Below are 18,649 nucleotides of genomic sequence, written 5' to 3'. Positions count from 1 at the left end.
CCCTTGGGCCATTGAGTCCAACCCCCTTCTGCCTTTGTGTACCAAAAGCACAAGCAAAGCATCTCTGACAGATGGCCTCCCTGTCTCAATGTAAATAAATAAATAATAATAATAATAATAATAATAATAATAATAATAATAATAATAGAGGGTTGGAAGAGACCCCTTGGGCCATTGAGTCCAATCCCCTTCTGCCTCTGTGCACCAAAAGCACAAGCGAAGCACCCCCGACAGATGGCCACCCAGCCTCAAAGTTGTTAATAATAATAATAATAATAATAATAATAATAATAATAATAATAATAATAATAGATGGTTGGAAGAGACCCCTTGGGACATTGAGTCCAACCCCCTTCTGCCTCTGTGCACCAAAAGCACAAGCAAAGCACACCTAGCAGATGGCCACCCAGCCTCAATGATAATAATAATAATTAATTACGATCTGCCAACTGCAAAAGGCCACCCTACTGCACACATCATCCGAAAATACATGACACAGTCCTAGACACTTGGGAAGTGTTCGACTTGTGGTTTTGTGATATGAAATCCAGCATGTCTATCTTGTTTGCTGTGTCATACAATAAAATAATAATAATAATAATAATAATAATAATAATAATAATGGTTGTAAGAGAAGAAGAGACCCCTTGGGTCATTTAGCCCAACCCCCTTCTGCCCTTGTGCCGTGGGGGCTGGGGTCATTACCTTCCCGCTGGAGCCGGAGCGGTACCTATTGATCTACTCACATTTGCATGTTTTCGAACTGCTAAGTTGGCAAAAGCTGGGGCTAACAGCGGGAGCTCACCCTACTCCCTGGATTTGAACCGCCGACCTTTCGGTCAGCTTCAGCAGCTCTACGGCTTACCCGCTGCACCATCGGAGGCCTCAGTCTTTGCATATCTGCTAACATTTATATTATTGGGTTGTTGTATGTTTTCCAGGCTGTATGGCCACGTTCTAGAAGCATTCTCTCCTGCCGTTTCACCCACATCTATGGCAGGCATCCTCAGAGGTTGTGAGGTACCTCACAACCTCTGAGGATGCCTGCCATAGATGTGGGCGAAACGTCAGGAGAGAATGCTTCTAGAACATGGCCATACAGCCCGGAAAACATACAACAACCCTGTGATCCCGGCCATGAAAGACTTCAACAACACATTTATATTATTATCAGAATGACCTGAAAGGAGGAAACCGTGAACATGAAGAAAACCCGAGGATGCCTGCCATAGATGTGGGCAAAAAACGTCAGGAGAGAATGCTTCTGGAATATGGCCATACAGCCCGGAAAACATACAACAACCCTGTGATCCCGGCCATGAAAGCCTTCAACAACACATTTATATTATTAGAATGACCCTAAAGGAGGAAACCATGAACATGAAGAAAACCTGAGGATGCCTGCCATAGGTGTGGGCGAAATGTCAGGAGAGAATGCTTCTGGAACACGGTCAGACAGCCTGGAAAACCGACAGCAACCCAACTGGTTGCAGGGTTTTAAAAGTGGAGATGTGCATGAGATTCGACGGCACATTGGACTCGAATCATACGGTTTTCTCCTTTCTTGTCTCCAAATCCCAAAAGGATTGGCCGCAGATTGTGCGAAATATCCCCGATTTAAAATCGCACATAACTGGGGATTTTTGGAATGATTCCCTTTGCCCAAACGAGCTGCGTCTTGTCCCGAAAAGGCGGCCGTGTCTCTGCGCCTCGAGGAAGGAATGCAACGAAAACAGATCCAGGGGAAGCCAAGGAGAAATGGAGATGCGTTTCATTAATTTTGGGCGGTTTCTTGCTTCCAATGGAGATGCATTTCATTAATTTTTGCCGGTTTCTTGCTTCCGTGAATAGGAAAAAAAAAAAGGACCCAAACTCAAACCAGATGCAAAAGTAGGGAAAAGGTCAGGGATGGGTTCGGGAATTCCAAACTGTGAACAAACACTGGATATGTTGTTGAATACCTTCGTGGGCGAAATCACTGTTCTGCTTTGAGTTTTCTGGGCTGTCTGGCCATGTTCCGGAAACATTCTCTCCTGGCATTTCGCCCACATCTATGGCATGTATCCTCAGAGGTTGTGAGGTCTGTTGGTGTAAAGGTGCTAATAACGGCTGACACCAATTTGTAAAGATGCAACCACCAAAGACTCAGAGAGGAAACCTTTTACTTTTTTTCTTTCTTCTTCTTATTAACTTTAGATGGTAGCATATGGTTTATATTATATGCGACAGAGGCTTAGATGTTGGAAGAACAATAACAAGTTTTTTCAGGCACAGAGCTTAGTGGTTACAATGTTGTTTCTCGCTTGGAGGTATTTTTTTATTAACAGTTACAAGACTAGAATGAGATGAGTCAAACTCTCTAAAGTAACACATCTTTTACTTACAAGTAGTTAGAACTTCTTTCTCTGCTACTTTTAAAACGCAGTCACCCCTGTGATATACGATCACAGATTCTCTGTTCCTTACCAGGACACAGACTACATTAAATAAGTCACCAAACTTATTTTAAACCGACTCAAAATGAACAGTTGAATCTCCTTGATCTCCTCAACCTAGGATCAATCTTCCCTGTGCCTCATCAGAGCACGGACTGAATCCCTTTTTTAAACTCTGCACTTCTTCAACTAAACGGCAGTTGGCTCCGCCTACTTCTCCATGGCAACCAGCCTCTGAGTGCTGAGATGCAATAACTGTAATACTTACCCTTTTAAAACACAAACACACAATTAAACATAACATCTGTAAACCAAAAATTTGTACTTCATTACAGTTGGAAACTAGGCGAGTGGGGTTTCTATATCTGTGGAATGATGTCCAGGGTGGGAGAAAGGACTCTGGTCTGTCTGAGGCAAGTGGGAATGTTGCCACTGACCACCTTGTTTGTAGGTTGTGTTTCTTCATCAGCTTCCCTCTGCAGTCAGTTGTTCCCTTGATGTATGGTGAGTAGGTAAAGATATTGGTTTCCCCTGGCCTTAAGTCTAATAATAATAAATAATAAACTTTATTTTTTATAAATAAAGTGGTGTCCGACTCTGGGGGTTGGTGCTCATCTCCATTTCTAAGCCAAAGAGCCGGCGTTGTCCATAGACACCTCCAAGGCATGACTGCATGGAACGCTGTTACCTTCCCGCCGGAGCAGTACCTATCGATCTACTCACATTTGCATGTTTTCGAACTGCAAGGTTGGCAGGAGCTGGGGCTAACAGCGGGTGCTCATTCCGCTCCTTGGATACGAACCGCCGACCTTTCAGTCCGCAAGTTCAACAGCTCAGCGCTTTAACACGCTGCGCCACTGGGGGCTCCATCAGGGCCAGCTAACCCCTCCAAACAAAAGATTTCCCCCGCAGGAAGCAGCCAGGCTTTGAAGCTGCAAGGCCATTCAATGCTAATCAAGGTGGCCAAGTGCAACATTCAAACAGAGAAGAGTTCTTTCTCCCACCCTGGATATCATTCCACAGATATACCAACCCCATTTTTCTAGTTTCCAACAGACCTCGCAACCTCTGAGGATGCCTGCCATAGATGTGGGCGAAACCTCAGGAGAGAATACTTCTGGAAACATGGCCAGACATCCTGGAAAAACTCACAGCAACCCCGTGATTCCGGCCATGAAAGCCGGAATCACACTATTTTTGCCTTTACCTGCTCTGGAGCACTTATCTATCATCATCATCATCATCATCATCATCATCATCATCATCATCATTGTTATTTATTGCAAATACTTATAAATACTACTTAATTATAAATATCTATTATTATTATTATCATTATAATTATTTATTACTAGTGACAGTCTTCCACAACACATTGGCTTGCTATCTATCTCTCACTTTGCCAAACCATTTTGCCAAATAACTCTGTGCGCCTTGGAGCGCAGAAATCCAAGGAACTTGGAGGAAAGTTCCCTTGGTTTCCCACTGGACTACAACTCCCAGAATCCTCTCTCTTCCAGGGAAAGGAGGGAAGTGGATACTGGACCTTAAGAGAAACTTCAGAAGGGAACAAACCCTACCATTTCCAAGCTTTAGCTTGCCAAATCCTTTCGCCAACTTTAGTTCGGTGTGCCTTGGAGCGCAAAAAATCCAAACTTTGGGGAGGAAGATTTCCTTGGTTTCCCACCGGACTACAACTCCCAGAACCCCCTACCTGCAAGGGAGAGAAGGGAGGTGGATACTGGTGTTTAGAGTCTCTTCAGAAGGGGAAAACCCCACTTCCAAGCTTTAGCTTGCCAAACCCTTTAGCTCGCCAACTTTAGTTCGGTGCGCCTAGGAGCGCAAAAAATCCAAACTTTGGGGAGGAAGGTTCCCTTGGTTTCCCACTGGACTACAACTCCCAGAATCCCCTATTTGTCGGAGAAAGGAGGGAAGTCTATACTGGCCTTTAAGAATCCTTTCAGAAGGGAATAAATCCTACCATTTCCAAGTTTTAGCGTGACAAACTATTGCGCCAACTTTAGCTCGGTGCGCCTTGGAGCACAAAAAATCCAAACTTTGGGGAGGAAGGTTCCTTTAGTTTTCCCACCGGACTACAACTCCCAGAATCCTCTATCTTCCAGGGAAAGGAGGGAAGTCTATACTGGCCTTTAAGAATCCCTTTAGAAAGGAATAAATCCTACCATTTCCAAGTTTGAGCTTGACAAACTATGTCGCCAACTTTCTCTCGGTGCGCCTTGGAGCGCAAAAAACTCCAGAAACTTTGGGGAGAAAAAAACTTGGGTTTTTCCTCGAACTACAACTCCCAGAACCCCCTATTTGTCGGAGAAAGGAGGGAAGTCTATACTGGCCTTTAAGAATCCCTTCAGAAGGGAATAAATCCTACCATTTCCAAGTTTTAGCGTGACAAACTATTGCGCCAACTTTAGCTCGGTGCGCCTTGGAGCACAAAAAATCTAAACTTTGGGGAGGAAGGTTCCTTTAGTTTTCCCACCGGACTACAACTCCCAGAATCCTCTATCTTCTAGGGAAAGGAGAGAAGTAGATACAGGCGTTTAAGACTCCCTTTAGTAAGGAAAAAAAACCCTACCATTTCCAAGTTTTAGCTTGACAAAGTATTGCGCCAACTTTCTCTCGGTGCGCTTTGGAGCGCAAAAACTCCAGAAACTTTGAGGAGGGACATTCTCGTGGTTTATCCTCGAACTACAACTCCCAGAAGCCCCTATTTGTTGGAGAAAGGAGGGAAGTCTATACTGGCCTTTTAAGAATCCTTTCAGAAGGGAATAAATCCTACCATTTCCATGTTTGAGCTTGAGAAACTATGTCGCCAACTTTCTCTCGGTGCGCCTTGGAGCGCAAGAAACTCCAGAAACTTTGGGGAGAAAAAAACTTGGGTTTTTCCTCGAACTACAACTCCCAGAAGCCCCTGCTTTGGCGAGGAGGGGGAGGAGGGTGTTGTTTACCTCCCTCCATGAAGAAACCCTCCCAAGTTGGAGAAATTGGGCTCCATCACAAGGCTTTTGTTGGGCCAACCCCTCCTCCTCCCCTTGGGTGCGCTTTTACGCACGGCTTTCCTCCTCCCGCCCCCTTTCTTTGGGGGCGAGGGAGGAGCCCCGGGCTGGCCCTGCCCTTCCCTTCCCTTCCCTTCCCTTCCCCGGCTGCCCCTCAGAAGGAGAATGGCCTGGCTGTTGTTGCTGCTCTTCCTCCTCCTCCTCCTCCTCCTCGGGGCGGCTCTGCTCCTCTGCCGGCGGAGAGACCCCTTCTTGGGCTCCGACGTGGCGTTCCTCTTCCGGGCCTGGCGCTGCCAGAGGAGGCTCCTCGCCGGCGACCCCCGCAGCCTCGCCCAGCGCTTCGGACCCCTGGCCTCGGCCCAGCCCCCCGGGAAGGTCTTCCTCGTCTGCGGGGACCAGAGCGTCACCTACGCCCAGGCCGAGGCCAGCAGCAACCGGGCGGCGCGGGCGCTGCGGGGGGCGAGGGGCGCTCCGGGGCCCGGCCAGGCGGTGGCGCTCTGGATGCGCAACGAGCCCGCCTTCCTCTGGGCCTGGGTCGGCGCCGCCAAGCTCGGATGGGTCCCCGCCTTCCTCGGCACCGCGCTCCGGAGGGGGGCGCTGCTCCACTGCCTCCGCGCATGCGCCGCCCGCGCCCTCCTCCTCGGAGAGGGTGAGTGACCCCCTCCCCCCCCTCCCCCTCCCCAAAGCTCCCCAAAGTTCCCCAAAAGCCCCTCTCCAGAGTTCCCCCAAAGTCCTTTTGCACAGCTCCCCATAGGTTCCCCAAATGCCCCTTTGCCAAGCCCCCCAAAAATCCCCAAGAGGACCCTTGCAAAGTCACTTAAATGTTCCCCAAAATACCCTTTGCCAAGCCCCCAAAAGTTTACCAAAAGGCACTTTGCAAAGCCTCCAAAAGTTTACCCAAAGCCCCTTTGCAAAGCTCCCCAAAAGTTTAGCAAAAGCCCCTTTGCCAAGCCCCCAAAAGTTTACCAAAATGCACTTTGCAAAGCCCCCAAAAGTTTACCCAAAGCCCCTTTGCAAAGCCCCCAAAAGTTTACCAAAAGCCCCTTTGCCAAGCCCCCAAAAGTTTACCAAAAGCCCCTTTGCAAAGCCCCCAAAAGTTTACCAAAAGCCCCTTTGCAAAGCCCCCAAAAGTTTACCAAAAGCCCCTTTGCCAAGCCCCCAAAAGTTTACCAAAATGCACTTTGCAAAGCCCCCAAAAGTTTACCCAAAGCCCCTTTGCAAAGCCCCCAAAAGTTTACCCAAAGCCCCTTTGCAAAGCCCCCAAAAGTTTACCCAAAGCCCCTTTGCAAAGCCCCCAAAAGTTTACCCAAAGCCCCTTTGCAAAGCCCCCAAAAGTTTACCCAAAGCCCCTTTGCAAAGCCCCCAAAAGTTTACCAAAAGTCCCTTTGCAAAGCCACCAAAAGTTTACCCAAAGCCCCTTTGCAAAGCTCCCCAAAAGTTTACCCAAAGCCCCTTTGCAAAGCCACCAAAAGTTTACCAAAATGCACTTTGCAAAGCCCCCAAAAGTTTACCCAAAGCCCCTTTGCAAAGCCACCAAAAGTTTACCAAAATGCACTTTGCAAAGCCCCCAAAAGTTTACCCAAAGCCCCTTTGCAAAGCTCCCCAAAAGTTTACCCAAAGCCCCTTTGCAAAGCCCCCAAAAGTTTACCCAAAGCCCCTTTGCAAAGCTCCCCAAAAGTTTACCCAAAGCCCCTTTGCAAAGCCACCAAAAGTTTACCCAAAGCCCCTTTGCAAAGCCCCCAAAAGTTTACCCAAAGCCCCTTTGCAAAGCTCCCCAAAAGTTTACCCAAAGCCCCTTTGCAAAGCCCCCAAAAGTTTACCCAAAGCCCCTTTGCAAAGCCCCCAAACGTTTACCCAAAGCCCCTTTGCAAAGCCCCCAAAAGTTTACCCAAAGCCCCTTTGCAAAGCCCCCAAAAGTTTACCCAAAGCCCCTTTGCAAAGCCCCCAAAAGTTTACCAAAATGCACTTTGCAAAGCCCCCAAACGTTTACCCAAAGCCCCTTTGCAAAGCCCCCAAAAGTTTACCCAAAGCCCCTTTGCAAAGCCACCAAAAGTTTACCAAAATGCACTTTGCAAAGCCCCCAAAAGTTTACCCAAAGCCCCTTTGCAAAGCTCCCCAAAAGTTTACCCAAAGCCCCTTTGCAAAGCCCCCAAAAGTTTACCCAAAGCCCCTTTGCAAAGCTCCCCAAAAGTTTACCCAAAGCCCCTTTGCAAAGCTCCCCAAAAGTTTACCCAAAGCCCCTTTGCAAAGCCCCCAAAAGTTTACCCAAAGCCCCTTTGCAAAGCCACCAAAAGTTTACCAAAATGCACTTTGCAAAGCCCCCAAAAGTTTACCCAAAGCCCCTTTGCAAAGCTCCCCAAAAGTTTACCCAAAGCCCCTTTGCAAAGCCCCCAAAAGTTTACCCAAAGCCCCTTTGCAAAGCCCCCAAAAGTTTACCCAAAGCCCCTTTGCAAAGCCACCAAAAGTTTACCCAAAGCCCCTTTGCAAAGCCCCCAAAAGTTTACCCAAAGCCCCTTTGCAAAGCTCCCCAAAAGTTTACCCAAAGCCCCTTTGCAAAGCCCCCAAAAGTTTACCCAAAGCCCCTTTGCAAAGCCCCCAAACGTTTACCCAAAGCCCCTTTGCAAAGCCCCCAAAAGTTTACCCAAAGCCCCTTTGCAAAGCCCCCAAAAGTTTACCCAAAGCCCCTTTGCAAAGCCCCCAAAAGTTTACCAAAATGCACTTTGCAAAGCCCCCAAACGTTTACCCAAAGCCCCTTTGCAAAGCCCCCAAAAGTTTACCCAAAGCCCCTTTGCAAAGCCACCAAAAGTTTACCAAAATGCACTTTGCAAAGCCCCCAAAAGTTTACCCAAAGCCCCTTTGCAAAGCTCCCCAAAAGTTTACCCAAAGCCCCTTTGCAAAGCCCCCAAAAGTTTACCCAAAGCCCCTTTGCAAAGCTCCCCAAAAGTTTACCCAAAGCCCCTTTGCAAAGCTCCCCAAAAGTTTACCCAAAGCCCCTTTGCAAAGCCCCCAAAAGTTTACCCAAAGCCCCTTTGCAAAGCCACCAAAAGTTTACCCAAAGCCCCTTTGCAAAGCCCCCAAAAGTTTACCCAAAGCCCCTTTGCAAAGCCCCCAAAAGTTTACCCAAAGCCCCTTTGCAAAGCTCCCCAAAAGTTTACCCAAAGCCCCTTTGCAAAGCCCCCAAACGTTTACCCAAAGCCCCTTTGCAAAGCCCCCAAAAGTTTACCCAAAGCCCCTTTGCAAAGCCCCCAAAAGTTTACCCAAAGCCCCTTTGCAAAGCCCCCAAAAGTTTACCCAAAGCCCCTTTGCAAAGCCCCCAAAAGTTTACCCAAAGCCCCTTTGCAAAGCCCCCAAAAGTTTACCAAAAGTCCCTTTGCAAAGCCACCAAAAGTTTACCCAAAGCCCCTTTGCAAAGCCCCCAAAAGTTTACCAAAAGTCCCTTTGCAAAGCCACCAAAAGTTTACCCAAAGCCCCTTTGCAAAGCCACCAAAAGTTTACCAAAATGCACTTTGCAAAGCCCCCAAAAGTTTACCCAAAGCCCCTTTGCAAAGCTCCCCAAAAGTTTACCCAAAGCCCCTTTGCAAAGCCCCCAAAAGTTTACCAAAATGCACTTTGCAAAGCCCCCAAAAGTTTACCCAAAGCCCCTTTGCAAAGCTCCCCAAAAGTTTACCCAAAGCCCCTTTGCAAAGCCACCAAAAGTTTACCAAAATGCACTTTGCAAAGCCCCCAAACGTTTACCCAAAGCCCCTTTGCAAAGCTCCCCAAAAGTTTACCCAAAGCCCCTTTGCAAAGCCCCCAAAAGTTTACCCAAAGCCCCTTTGCAAAGCCCCCAAAAGTTTACCAAAATACCCTTTGCCAAGCCCCCAAAAGTTTACCAAAAGCCCCTTTGCAAAGCCCCCAAAAGTTTACCCAAAGCCCCTTTGCCAAGCCCCCAAAAGTTTACCAATATACCCTTTGCCAAGCCCCCAAAAGTTTACCAAAAGCCCCTTTGCAAAGCCCCCAAAAGTTTACCCAAAGCCCCTTTGCAAAGCCCCCAAAAGTTTACCCAAAGCCCCTTTGCAAAGCCCCCAAAAGTTTACCAAAATACCCTTTGCCAAGCCCCCAAAAGTTTACCCAAAGCCCCTTTGCAAAGCCCCCAAAAGTTTACCCAAAGCCCCTTTGCAAAGCCCCCAAAAGTTTACCAAAATACCCTTTGCCAAGCCCCCAAAAGTTTACCAAAAGCCCCTTTGCAAAGCCCCCAAAAGTTTACCCAAAGCCCCTTTGCAAAGCCCCCAAAAGTTTACCCAAAGCCCCTTTGCAAAGCCCCCAAAAGTTTACCAAAATACCCTTTGCCAAGCCCCCAAAAGTTTACCCAAAGCCCCTTTGCAAAGCCCCCAAAAGTTTACCAAAATACCCTTTGCCAAGCCCCCAAAAGTTTACCCAAAGCCCCTTTGCAAAGCTCCCCAAAAGTTTACCCAAAGCCCCTTTGCAAAGCCCCCAAAAGTTTACCCAAAGCCCCTTTGCAAAGCCCCCAAAAGTTTACCAAAATACCCTTTGCCAAGCCCCCAAAAGTTTACCCAAAGCCCCTTTGCAAAGCCCCCAAAAGTTTACCAAAATACCCTTTGCCAAGCCCCCAAAAGTTTACCCAAAGCCCCTTTGCAAAGCTCCCCAAAAGTTTACCCAAAGCCCCTTTGCAAAGCCTCCAAAAGTTTACCAAAAGCCCCTTTGCCAAGCCCCCAAAAGTTTACCAAAAGCCCCTTTGCAAAGCCTCCAAAAGTTTACCCAAAGCCCCTTTGCAAAGCCCCCAAAAGTTTACCAAAAGCCCCTTTGCAAAGCCCCCAAAAGTTTACCAAAATGCACTTTGCAAAGCCCCCAAAAGTTTACCCAAAGCCCCTTTGCCAAGCCTCCAAAAGTTTACCCAAAGCCCCTTTGCAAAGCTCCCCAAAATCCCTCAAAAGCCACTCTGCAAAGCCCCCAAAATCCCCCAGAACCCCCTCTTCAAAGCTCCCCCAAAGTCCTTTTGCACAGCTCCCTAAAGGTTCCTCCAGAAGCCCCTTTGCCAAGCCCCCCAAAATCCCCCAAAAGCCGCTCTGTAAATCTCCCCAAGAATTCCCCCAAAGCCCCTTTGCAAAGCCCCCAAAGGTTCCCCATGTTCTCCAAATGCCTCTTTGCAAAGCTCCCCAAAGTCCCCACAGTAGCCCCTCTCCAAAGCTCCCGCAAAGCCCCTTTGCAAAGCTCCCCAAGAGTTCCCCAAAAGCCCTTTTGCAAAGCCCCTCTCCAACCCCTCACCCAAAAGTCCTCTTGCCAAGCTCCCCAAAGCTCACCCAGAAGCCACTTTGCAAAGCCCCCAAACACCCCTCTCCAACCCCTCCCCCCAAAAGTCCCTTTGCAAAGCTCCCCAAAGTTCACCCAGAAGCCCATCTCCAAAGGTTCCCTCAGAAGCCACTTTGAAAAGTTCCCCAAAAGTTACCCCAAAGCCCCCCCAAAATCCACCCAGAAGCCACTTTGCCAAGCTCCCCAAAAGTTCCCCCAGAAGCCCTTCTCCAACAATCCCCAAACATCTCCTTGTCAAGCTATTGGAACATGGCCGTAGAGTCAGGAAAAACTCATAGCAACCCAAAGTGTGTTGTCGAAGGCTTTCACGGGGTTGTTGTATGTCTTTCGGGCTGTGTGGCCATGTTCCAGAAGCATTCTCTCCTGACGTTTCGCCCACATCTATGGCAGGCATCCTCAGAGGTTGTGAGGCAGGGATAAACTAGAAAAATAATGTATGTGTATACACTCTTGTACCAATCCCAAGAAATGTAATACAATTCAGGTTTCTACAACTCTATATTAAAGTAATTCTCTTCAAACTATATTGCATATAACAAAATTGCTTTCAGGATTTCATAAACAAAGGTACAATATCCATGTCATACTCTCACAAAGTATACTATATCAAAAGTAAATAACAGACAAAAAGAGACCACCAAGTCCAGATTATTCCTGGAGTTGCGTAGAATCTTGGGCCAATGTCAATTGTAGTAAAAATATTCAGTGTCCAAGATAACAGTTTCTATATTAAAGAAATTCTTCGTTTGCTTTGCAACCTCAAGAACTGGAACACAACAAGGTCTCCCGGGTTGTTCCCCTTGCTTCGTTATCACTTCCTCGGTCTGTTTTAATTTTATTGTTCTTAGCACGCTAGATAAAGGAGTAAAAATAACATACACAATAGATATATGAAACTCCCATATTAACACTACTAAGGAAAAGTTTTTTTAAAAAGAAAATGATAAAAAAAAATGATAAAAAATCTGGCTATTAGTATTAAAAAACTCAAAAATCAGAACTGTAGATGGGAAGCAACACTCTGAGGGCAGAGGAGCCCCAAGGACGGCTAATGACTCTGAACAAAGGATGCCCCCCAGGCAAGAGACAAACCTTTCCAATGCTAATTAGGGTGATTAACTGCAACATTAACGCTGGCTTCCAACTGACAAAGGACTCTTGTCACACCCTGGACTCTCCACAGATATATATTTTTACCTTCCTTGCCTAGTTTCTCCATGCCTCACAACCTCTGAGGATGCCTACCATAGATGTGGGCGAAACATCAGGAGAGAATACTTCTGGAACATGGCCACACAGTTCGAAATACATACAACAACCCAAAGTGTGCCAGCTTTTGAGATACACAGATCTCTCCATCATCATCATCCCATTGTGCTTTGGGTGTGGTCAGTGGTGTCCCCTTTGCTTTTAAGGGATCGGCTGTGAAACGTTGGGAATGTTTTCGGCCCGACTTCGTTGACATCGCAGGCTTTTCCTTTGGAAAGCTTAATTGACGGCCAGCATCCTGAAGCTTGGCTTTCCACGATCCCAACGAACCGGAAAGCGCCATTGTGATGCCCCTGAATGCCGTGCGGACGGGGATCAAACTGGGTCACCGATGACGGAGACGGAGGCCCAGCTGGGAGCGCCGGGGTGTGACTAATGGGCCCGACTTTGGGGCCGTCGCTGGCCAACCGAGACGGGGAAGAAGGCCCCGCTGGCATGCAAACGCTGGCCGATTTCAATAATAATAATAATAATAATAATGCCTAGAAGATCAGGGGCAGAGGACTCTTAGAAGTAAAACAAGCAGTCAAAGAAGAAGAACATGCCCTGGCAGAATATGTCAAGCAAAGTGAAGAACCTGCTTTGATTGAAGTCAAAAATCAGAAACTCCTCAAAGCACAGCAGACAAAAAACCAGTACAAGAAAACCGCACTACAAACTAGAGCTGACAAAAAAAAAATCAGTACAAGAAAACCGCACTACAAACTAGAGCTGACAGCTGGCACCACAAAACATTGCATGGAAAGTTCCTTGACAAAATTGAAGGAAAAGCTGAGAAGGAGAAGACCTGGCTCTGGCTCACGAATGGGACCCTGAAGAAGGAGGCAGAAGGCCTGATCCTTGCAGCCCAGGAGCAAGACATCAGGACAAAGGCTATCCAGGCCAAGATCGAAAAATCAGCTGATGACACAAAATGCAGACTGTGCAAGGAAACCGACGAAACCATGGATCATATCCTCAGCTGCTGTAAGAAAATTGCACAGACAGACTACAAACAGAGGCACAACTATGTGGCCCAAATGATTCATTGGAACTTATGCCTCAAGTCCCACCTCCCAGCAGCAAAGAACTGGTGGGATCACAAACCTGCAAAAGTATTGGAAAATGAGCACGCAAAGATACTGTGGGACTTCCGAATCCAGACTGACAAAGTTCTGGAACACAACACACCAGACATCACAGTTGTGGAAAAGAAAAAGATTTGGATCATTGATGTCACCATCCCAGGTGACAGTTGCATTGACGAAAAACAACAGGAAAAACTCGGCCACTCTCAGGACCTCAAGATTGAACTTCAAAGACTCTGGCAGAAACCAGTGCAGGTGGTCCCGGTGGTGATGGGCACACTGGGTGCCGTGCCAAAAGATCTCAGCCGGCATTTGGAAACAATAGACATTGACAAAATTATGATCTGCCAACTGCAAAAGGCCACCCGACTGGGATCTGCAGCATCATCCGAAATCACAAGTCGAACACTTCCCAAGTGTCTAGGACTGTGTGATGTATTATTATTATTATTATTATTATTATTATTATTATTATTATTATGACACAGCAAACAAGATAGACATGCTGGATTTCGTATCACAAAATCACAAGTCGAACACTTCCCAAGTGTCTAGGACTGTGTGATGTATTATTATTATTATTATTATTATTATTATTATTATTATTATTATTATTATTATTATATTATGACACAGCAAACAAGATAGATATGTTGGATTTCGTATCACAAAATCACAAGTCGAACACTTCCCAAGTGTCTAGGACTGTATTATTATTATTATTATTATTATTATTATTATTATTATTATTATTATTATTATTATATTATGACACAGCAAACAAGATAGATATGTTGGATTTCGTCTCACAAAATCACAAGTCGAACACTTCCCATGTGTCTAGGACTGTGTCATGTATTTTCGGATGATGTGTGCAGATCCCATTATTATTATTATTATTATTATTATTATTATTATTATTATTATTATTGAGTGACTATCTGTCAGGGGTGCTTTGATTATGTTTTGTTGCACAAAAGCAAACGGGGTTTGGAGTAGATGGCCCAAGGGGTCTCTTCCAACCCTCTTTATTATTTTGATGATGATGAGGATGATGATGATGATTAACATTGAGGCTGTATTTGTTCCCTTTTTGTTTGTTTTTTTACTTCATAATAAGATATGTGCAGTGTGCATAGGAATTTGTTCATAGTTTTAAAAAAACACTATAGTTTGGCCCTCCAACGGTCGGAGGGACCGTGAATTGGCCCCCTGTTTAAAAAGTTTGGGGACCCCTGGACTAGACAATATCGAGCGGCAATCAGACTTTACAGAAACAGAGTAACAAGTCTACATTATCACGTTTTGCTCCTTATAAGTGATAGAGTTTTCACTGTTCAGTTTTAGAATCTCGTCTCTGTAGATTTTCTTCGTAAAGTTTACTATTACATCCCTTGCTGTTTTGTTTCTTTTGGCATAGTTAGTATTAATTCTGTATACTCGGTCTATTCTATCTTCTGTGTCCTCTTTTGAGCTTTGAAGTAGGTTCGCTAGGATTTCTATCACCACTGTCCTTATGTTTTCTCTTGGTTCTTCCCAAACATTACGGAGTCTGAGTTGGTATTCAAGTTCTTTTGCTTCTAATACTTCTTGTTTAGCTTCTATTTTGTTAGATTTCTGTTCTAGGATTTGAACTCTTTGTAGTTTCCCGTGAAGGTTTCTTAATTCCGCTTTGTCATTTTTTAATTCTTTTAGTTCTTGACTTAAAGTTCCTATATCATGTTTCATTCCCTTCAATTCATTTTTAATTTCTTTTTTAAACTCTGCCATTTGTTCCTGTGCCAGCTTTTGGTAAGCATCTTGCTTCTCCTGCATTCTATAAAGTTCTTTGAGGATCATTTCCGTCATATCTTTAACCTGGACTTCTTCCGAAATTGAGGCTCTTTTCTGCATAGTTCTTGAGTCTTTTGTGTCTTTCTCGCTTCGCAGTCTATAAGCCATTTTATATATATATATATATACTTTCTTTTTTCCTCCTATCTTTTCTTTCCTTTTTCCCTCTATTCTATTCCTTCGGTCTCTAACAAGTCTACATGTTTGCCCAACGTAACGAAAGACGAAAGTTTAAAGTAGAATACATTGAAACACCAAACACTGCTACACCTGTAACACTACCATACTGTAAATAAAAATAAGTGAAATGTTATTTCCCATTCGTATACTAAGTAACTCTCCTCTCTAGTGCTCTTGCATGTAGTGCAACAATTGTAGGATTATTTCCTGACCCTTGAACATTTTCGTGGACCATTCTTCCAACATCCAAGAAAAAACACATACAGCACAAGTCCACAATCAGGAAGGTATAACTAGTAAAACTCGAGCAGGAATACATGAACCCGAACATAGAAATATATTAAATCCAAAATCAAGGCTTGACTTGAACCAGGAACGAGAGAACTCAAGGCTTAGCATCTCACACAGCGTTGCCTGAACTGATCTTAAGGCAGGGTTGTTGTATGCCTTTCGGGCTGTGTGGCCATGTTCCAGAAGTATTCTCTCCTGACGTTTCGCCCACATCTATGGCAGGCATCCTCGGAGGTTGTGAGGAATATATCTCCATGTTCCAGAAGTATTCTCTCCTGACGTTTCGCCCACATCTATGGCAGGCATCCTCAGAGGTTGTGAGGAATATATCTCCATGTTCCAGAAGTATTCTCTCCTGACGTTTCGCCCACATCTATGGCAGGCATCCTCGGAGGTTGTGAGGAATATATCTCCATGTTCCAGAAGTATTCTCTCCTGACGTTTCGCCCACATCTATGGCAGGCATCCTCGGAGGTTGTGAGGAATATATCTCCATGTTCCAGAAGTATTCTCTCCTGACGTTTCGCCCACATCTATGGCAGGCATCCTCGGAGGTTGTGAGGAATATATCTCCATGTTCCAGAAGTATTCTCTCCTGACGTTTCGCCCACATCTATGGCAGGCATCCTCGGAGGTTGTGAGGAATATATCTCCATGTTCCAGAAGTATTCTCTCCTGACGTTTCGCCCACATCTATGGCAGGCATCCTCAGAGGTTGTGAGGAATATATCTCCATGTCTCCAGAAGTATTCTCTCCTGACGTTTCGCCCACATCTATGGCAGGCATCCTCAGAGGTTGTGAGGAATATATCTCCATGTTCCAGAAGTATTCTCTCCTGACGTTTCGCCCACATCTATGGCAGGCATCCTCGGAGGTTGTGAGGAATATATCTCCATGTCTCCAGAAGTATTCTCTCCTGACGTTTCGCCCACATCTATGGCAGGCATCCTCAGAGGTTGTGAGGAATATATCTCCATGTTCCAGAAGTATTCTCTCCTGACGTTTCGCCCACATCTATGGCAGGCATCCTCGGAGGTTGTGAGGAATATATCTCCATGTTCCAGAAGTATTCTCTCCTGACGTTTCGCCCACATCTATGGCAGGCATCCTCGGAGGTTGTGAGGAATATATCTCCATGTTCCAGAAGTATTCTCTCCTGACGTTTCGCCCACATCTATGGCAGGCATCCTCGGAGGTTGTGAGGAATATATCTCCATGTCTCCAGAAGTATTCTCTCCTGACGTTTCGCCCACATCTATGGCAGGCATCCTCAGAGGTTGTGAGGAATATATCTCCATGTTCCAGAAGTATTCTCTCCTGACGTTTCGCCCACATCTATGGCAGGCATCCTCAGAGGTTGTGAGGAATATATCTCCATGTTCCAGAAGTATTCTCTCCTGACGTTTCGCCCACATCTATGGCAGGCATCCTCAGAGGTTGTGAGGAATATATCTCCATGTTCCAGAAGTATTCTCTCCTGACGTTTCGCCCACATCTATGGCAGGCATCCTCGGAGGTTGTGAGGAATATATCTCCATGTTCCAGAAGTATTCTCTCCTGACGTTTCGCCCACATCTATGGCAGGCATCCTCGGAGGTTGTGAGGAATATATCTCCATGTCTCCAGAAGTATTCTCTCCTGACGTTTCGCCCACATCTATGGCAGGCATCCTCAGAGGTTGTGAGGAATATATCTCCATGTTCCAGAAGTATTCTCTCCTGACGTTTCGCCCACATCTATGGCAGGCATCCTCAGAGGTTGTGAGGAATATATCTCCATGTTCCAGAAGTATTCTCTCCTGACGTTTCGCCCACATCTATGGCAGGCATCCTCGGAGGTTGTGAGGAATATATCTCCATGTTCCAGAAGTATTCTCTCCTGACGTTTCGCCCACATCTATGGCAGGCATCCTCAGAGGTTGTGAGGAATATATCTCCATGTTCCAGAAGTATTCTCTCCTGACGTTTCGCCCACATCTATGGCAGGCATCCTCAGAGGTTGTGAGGAATATATCTCCATGTTCCAGAAGTATTCTCTCCTGACGTTTCGCCCACATCTATGGCAGGCATCCTCGGAGGTTGTGAGGAATATATCTCCATGTTCCAGAAGTATTCTCTCCTGACGTTTCGCCCACATCTATGGCAGGCATCCTCAGAGGTTGTGAGGAATATATCTCCATGTTCCAGAAGTATTCTCTCCTGACGTTTCGCCCACATCTATGGCAGGCATCCTCAGAGGTTGTGAGGAATATATGTCCATGTTCCAGAAGTATTCTCTCCTGACATTTCGCCCACATCTATGGCAGGCATCCTCAGAGGTTGTGAGGAATATATCTCCATGTTCCAGAAGTATTCTCTCCTGACGTTTCGCCCACATCTATGGCAGGCATCCTCGGAGGTTGTGAGGAATATATCTCCATGTTCCAGAAGTATTCTCTCCTGACGTTTCGCCCACATCTATGGCAGGCATCCTCAGAGGTTGTGAGGAATATATCTCCATGTTCCAGAAGTATTCTCTCCTGACGTTTCGCCCACATCTATGGCAGGCATCCTCAGAGGTTGTGAGGAATATATCTCCATGTTCCAGAAGCATTCTCTCCTGACGTTTCGCCCACATCTATGGCAGGCATTAACTGAGTTTTAACTGAGTATTCGTGCGGCCTGCCCTGTTATATTGCTTTTGGATTTTGTGTTGTACTGTATATGATCCTTTATTGTATTGTTGTAATTGTATTATGATATGTTGTTTTTATATTTTGTTATATTGTATTTTTCCCAGGCATGGCCCCATGTAAGCCGCCCCGAGTCCCCATTGGGGAGATGGTGGCGGGGTATAAATAAAGTTTTATTATTATTATTATTATAGACATGCTGGATTTCATATCACAAAATCACAAGTCGAACACTTCCCAAGTGTCTAGGACTATGTGATGTATTTTTGGATGATGCGTGCAGATCCCAGTAGGGTGGCCTTTTGCAGTTGGCAGATCGTAATTTTATTATTATTATTATGATTATTATGATTATTATTATTATCATTGAGGCAAGGTGGCCATCTGTCAGGGGTGCTTTGCTTGTGCTTTCGGTGCACAAAGGCAGAAGGGGATTGGACTCAATGGCCCAAGGGGTCTCTTCCAACCCTCTTATTATTATTATTATTATTATTATTATTATCAACACAACGACGTTGTATGGCACAGCAAACAAGATTGATATGCTGGATTTCGTTTCGCAAAACCACAAGTCGAACACT

At 45.7% G+C, this 18,649-nt stretch overlaps 1 protein-coding gene across 1 annotated transcript in view; it reads left to right on the top strand.

The window, feature by feature from the left end:
• The first annotated feature begins 5,409 nt into the window (after positions 1-5,409).
• The window catches only part of slc27a3 (solute carrier family 27 member 3), a 30,038-nt gene continuing 16,798 nt past the window's right edge, over positions 5,410-18,649 (top strand). The window contains exon 1 of the mRNA XM_062964902.1: positions 5,410-6,095. Coding sequence (XP_062820972.1) covers positions 5,612-6,095 — 484 coding nt within the window. The 5' untranslated portion in view covers positions 5,410-5,611. The remainder of the gene's footprint in view (positions 6,096-18,649) is intronic.

Source organism: Anolis carolinensis, unplaced genomic scaffold, assembly GCF_035594765.1.
Source record: "Anolis carolinensis isolate JA03-04 unplaced genomic scaffold, rAnoCar3.1.pri scaffold_14, whole genome shotgun sequence".
Classification (NCBI taxonomy): domain Eukaryota; kingdom Metazoa; phylum Chordata; class Lepidosauria; order Squamata; family Dactyloidae; genus Anolis; species Anolis carolinensis.
This window is presented reverse-complemented; position numbering and strand designations above follow the sequence as displayed.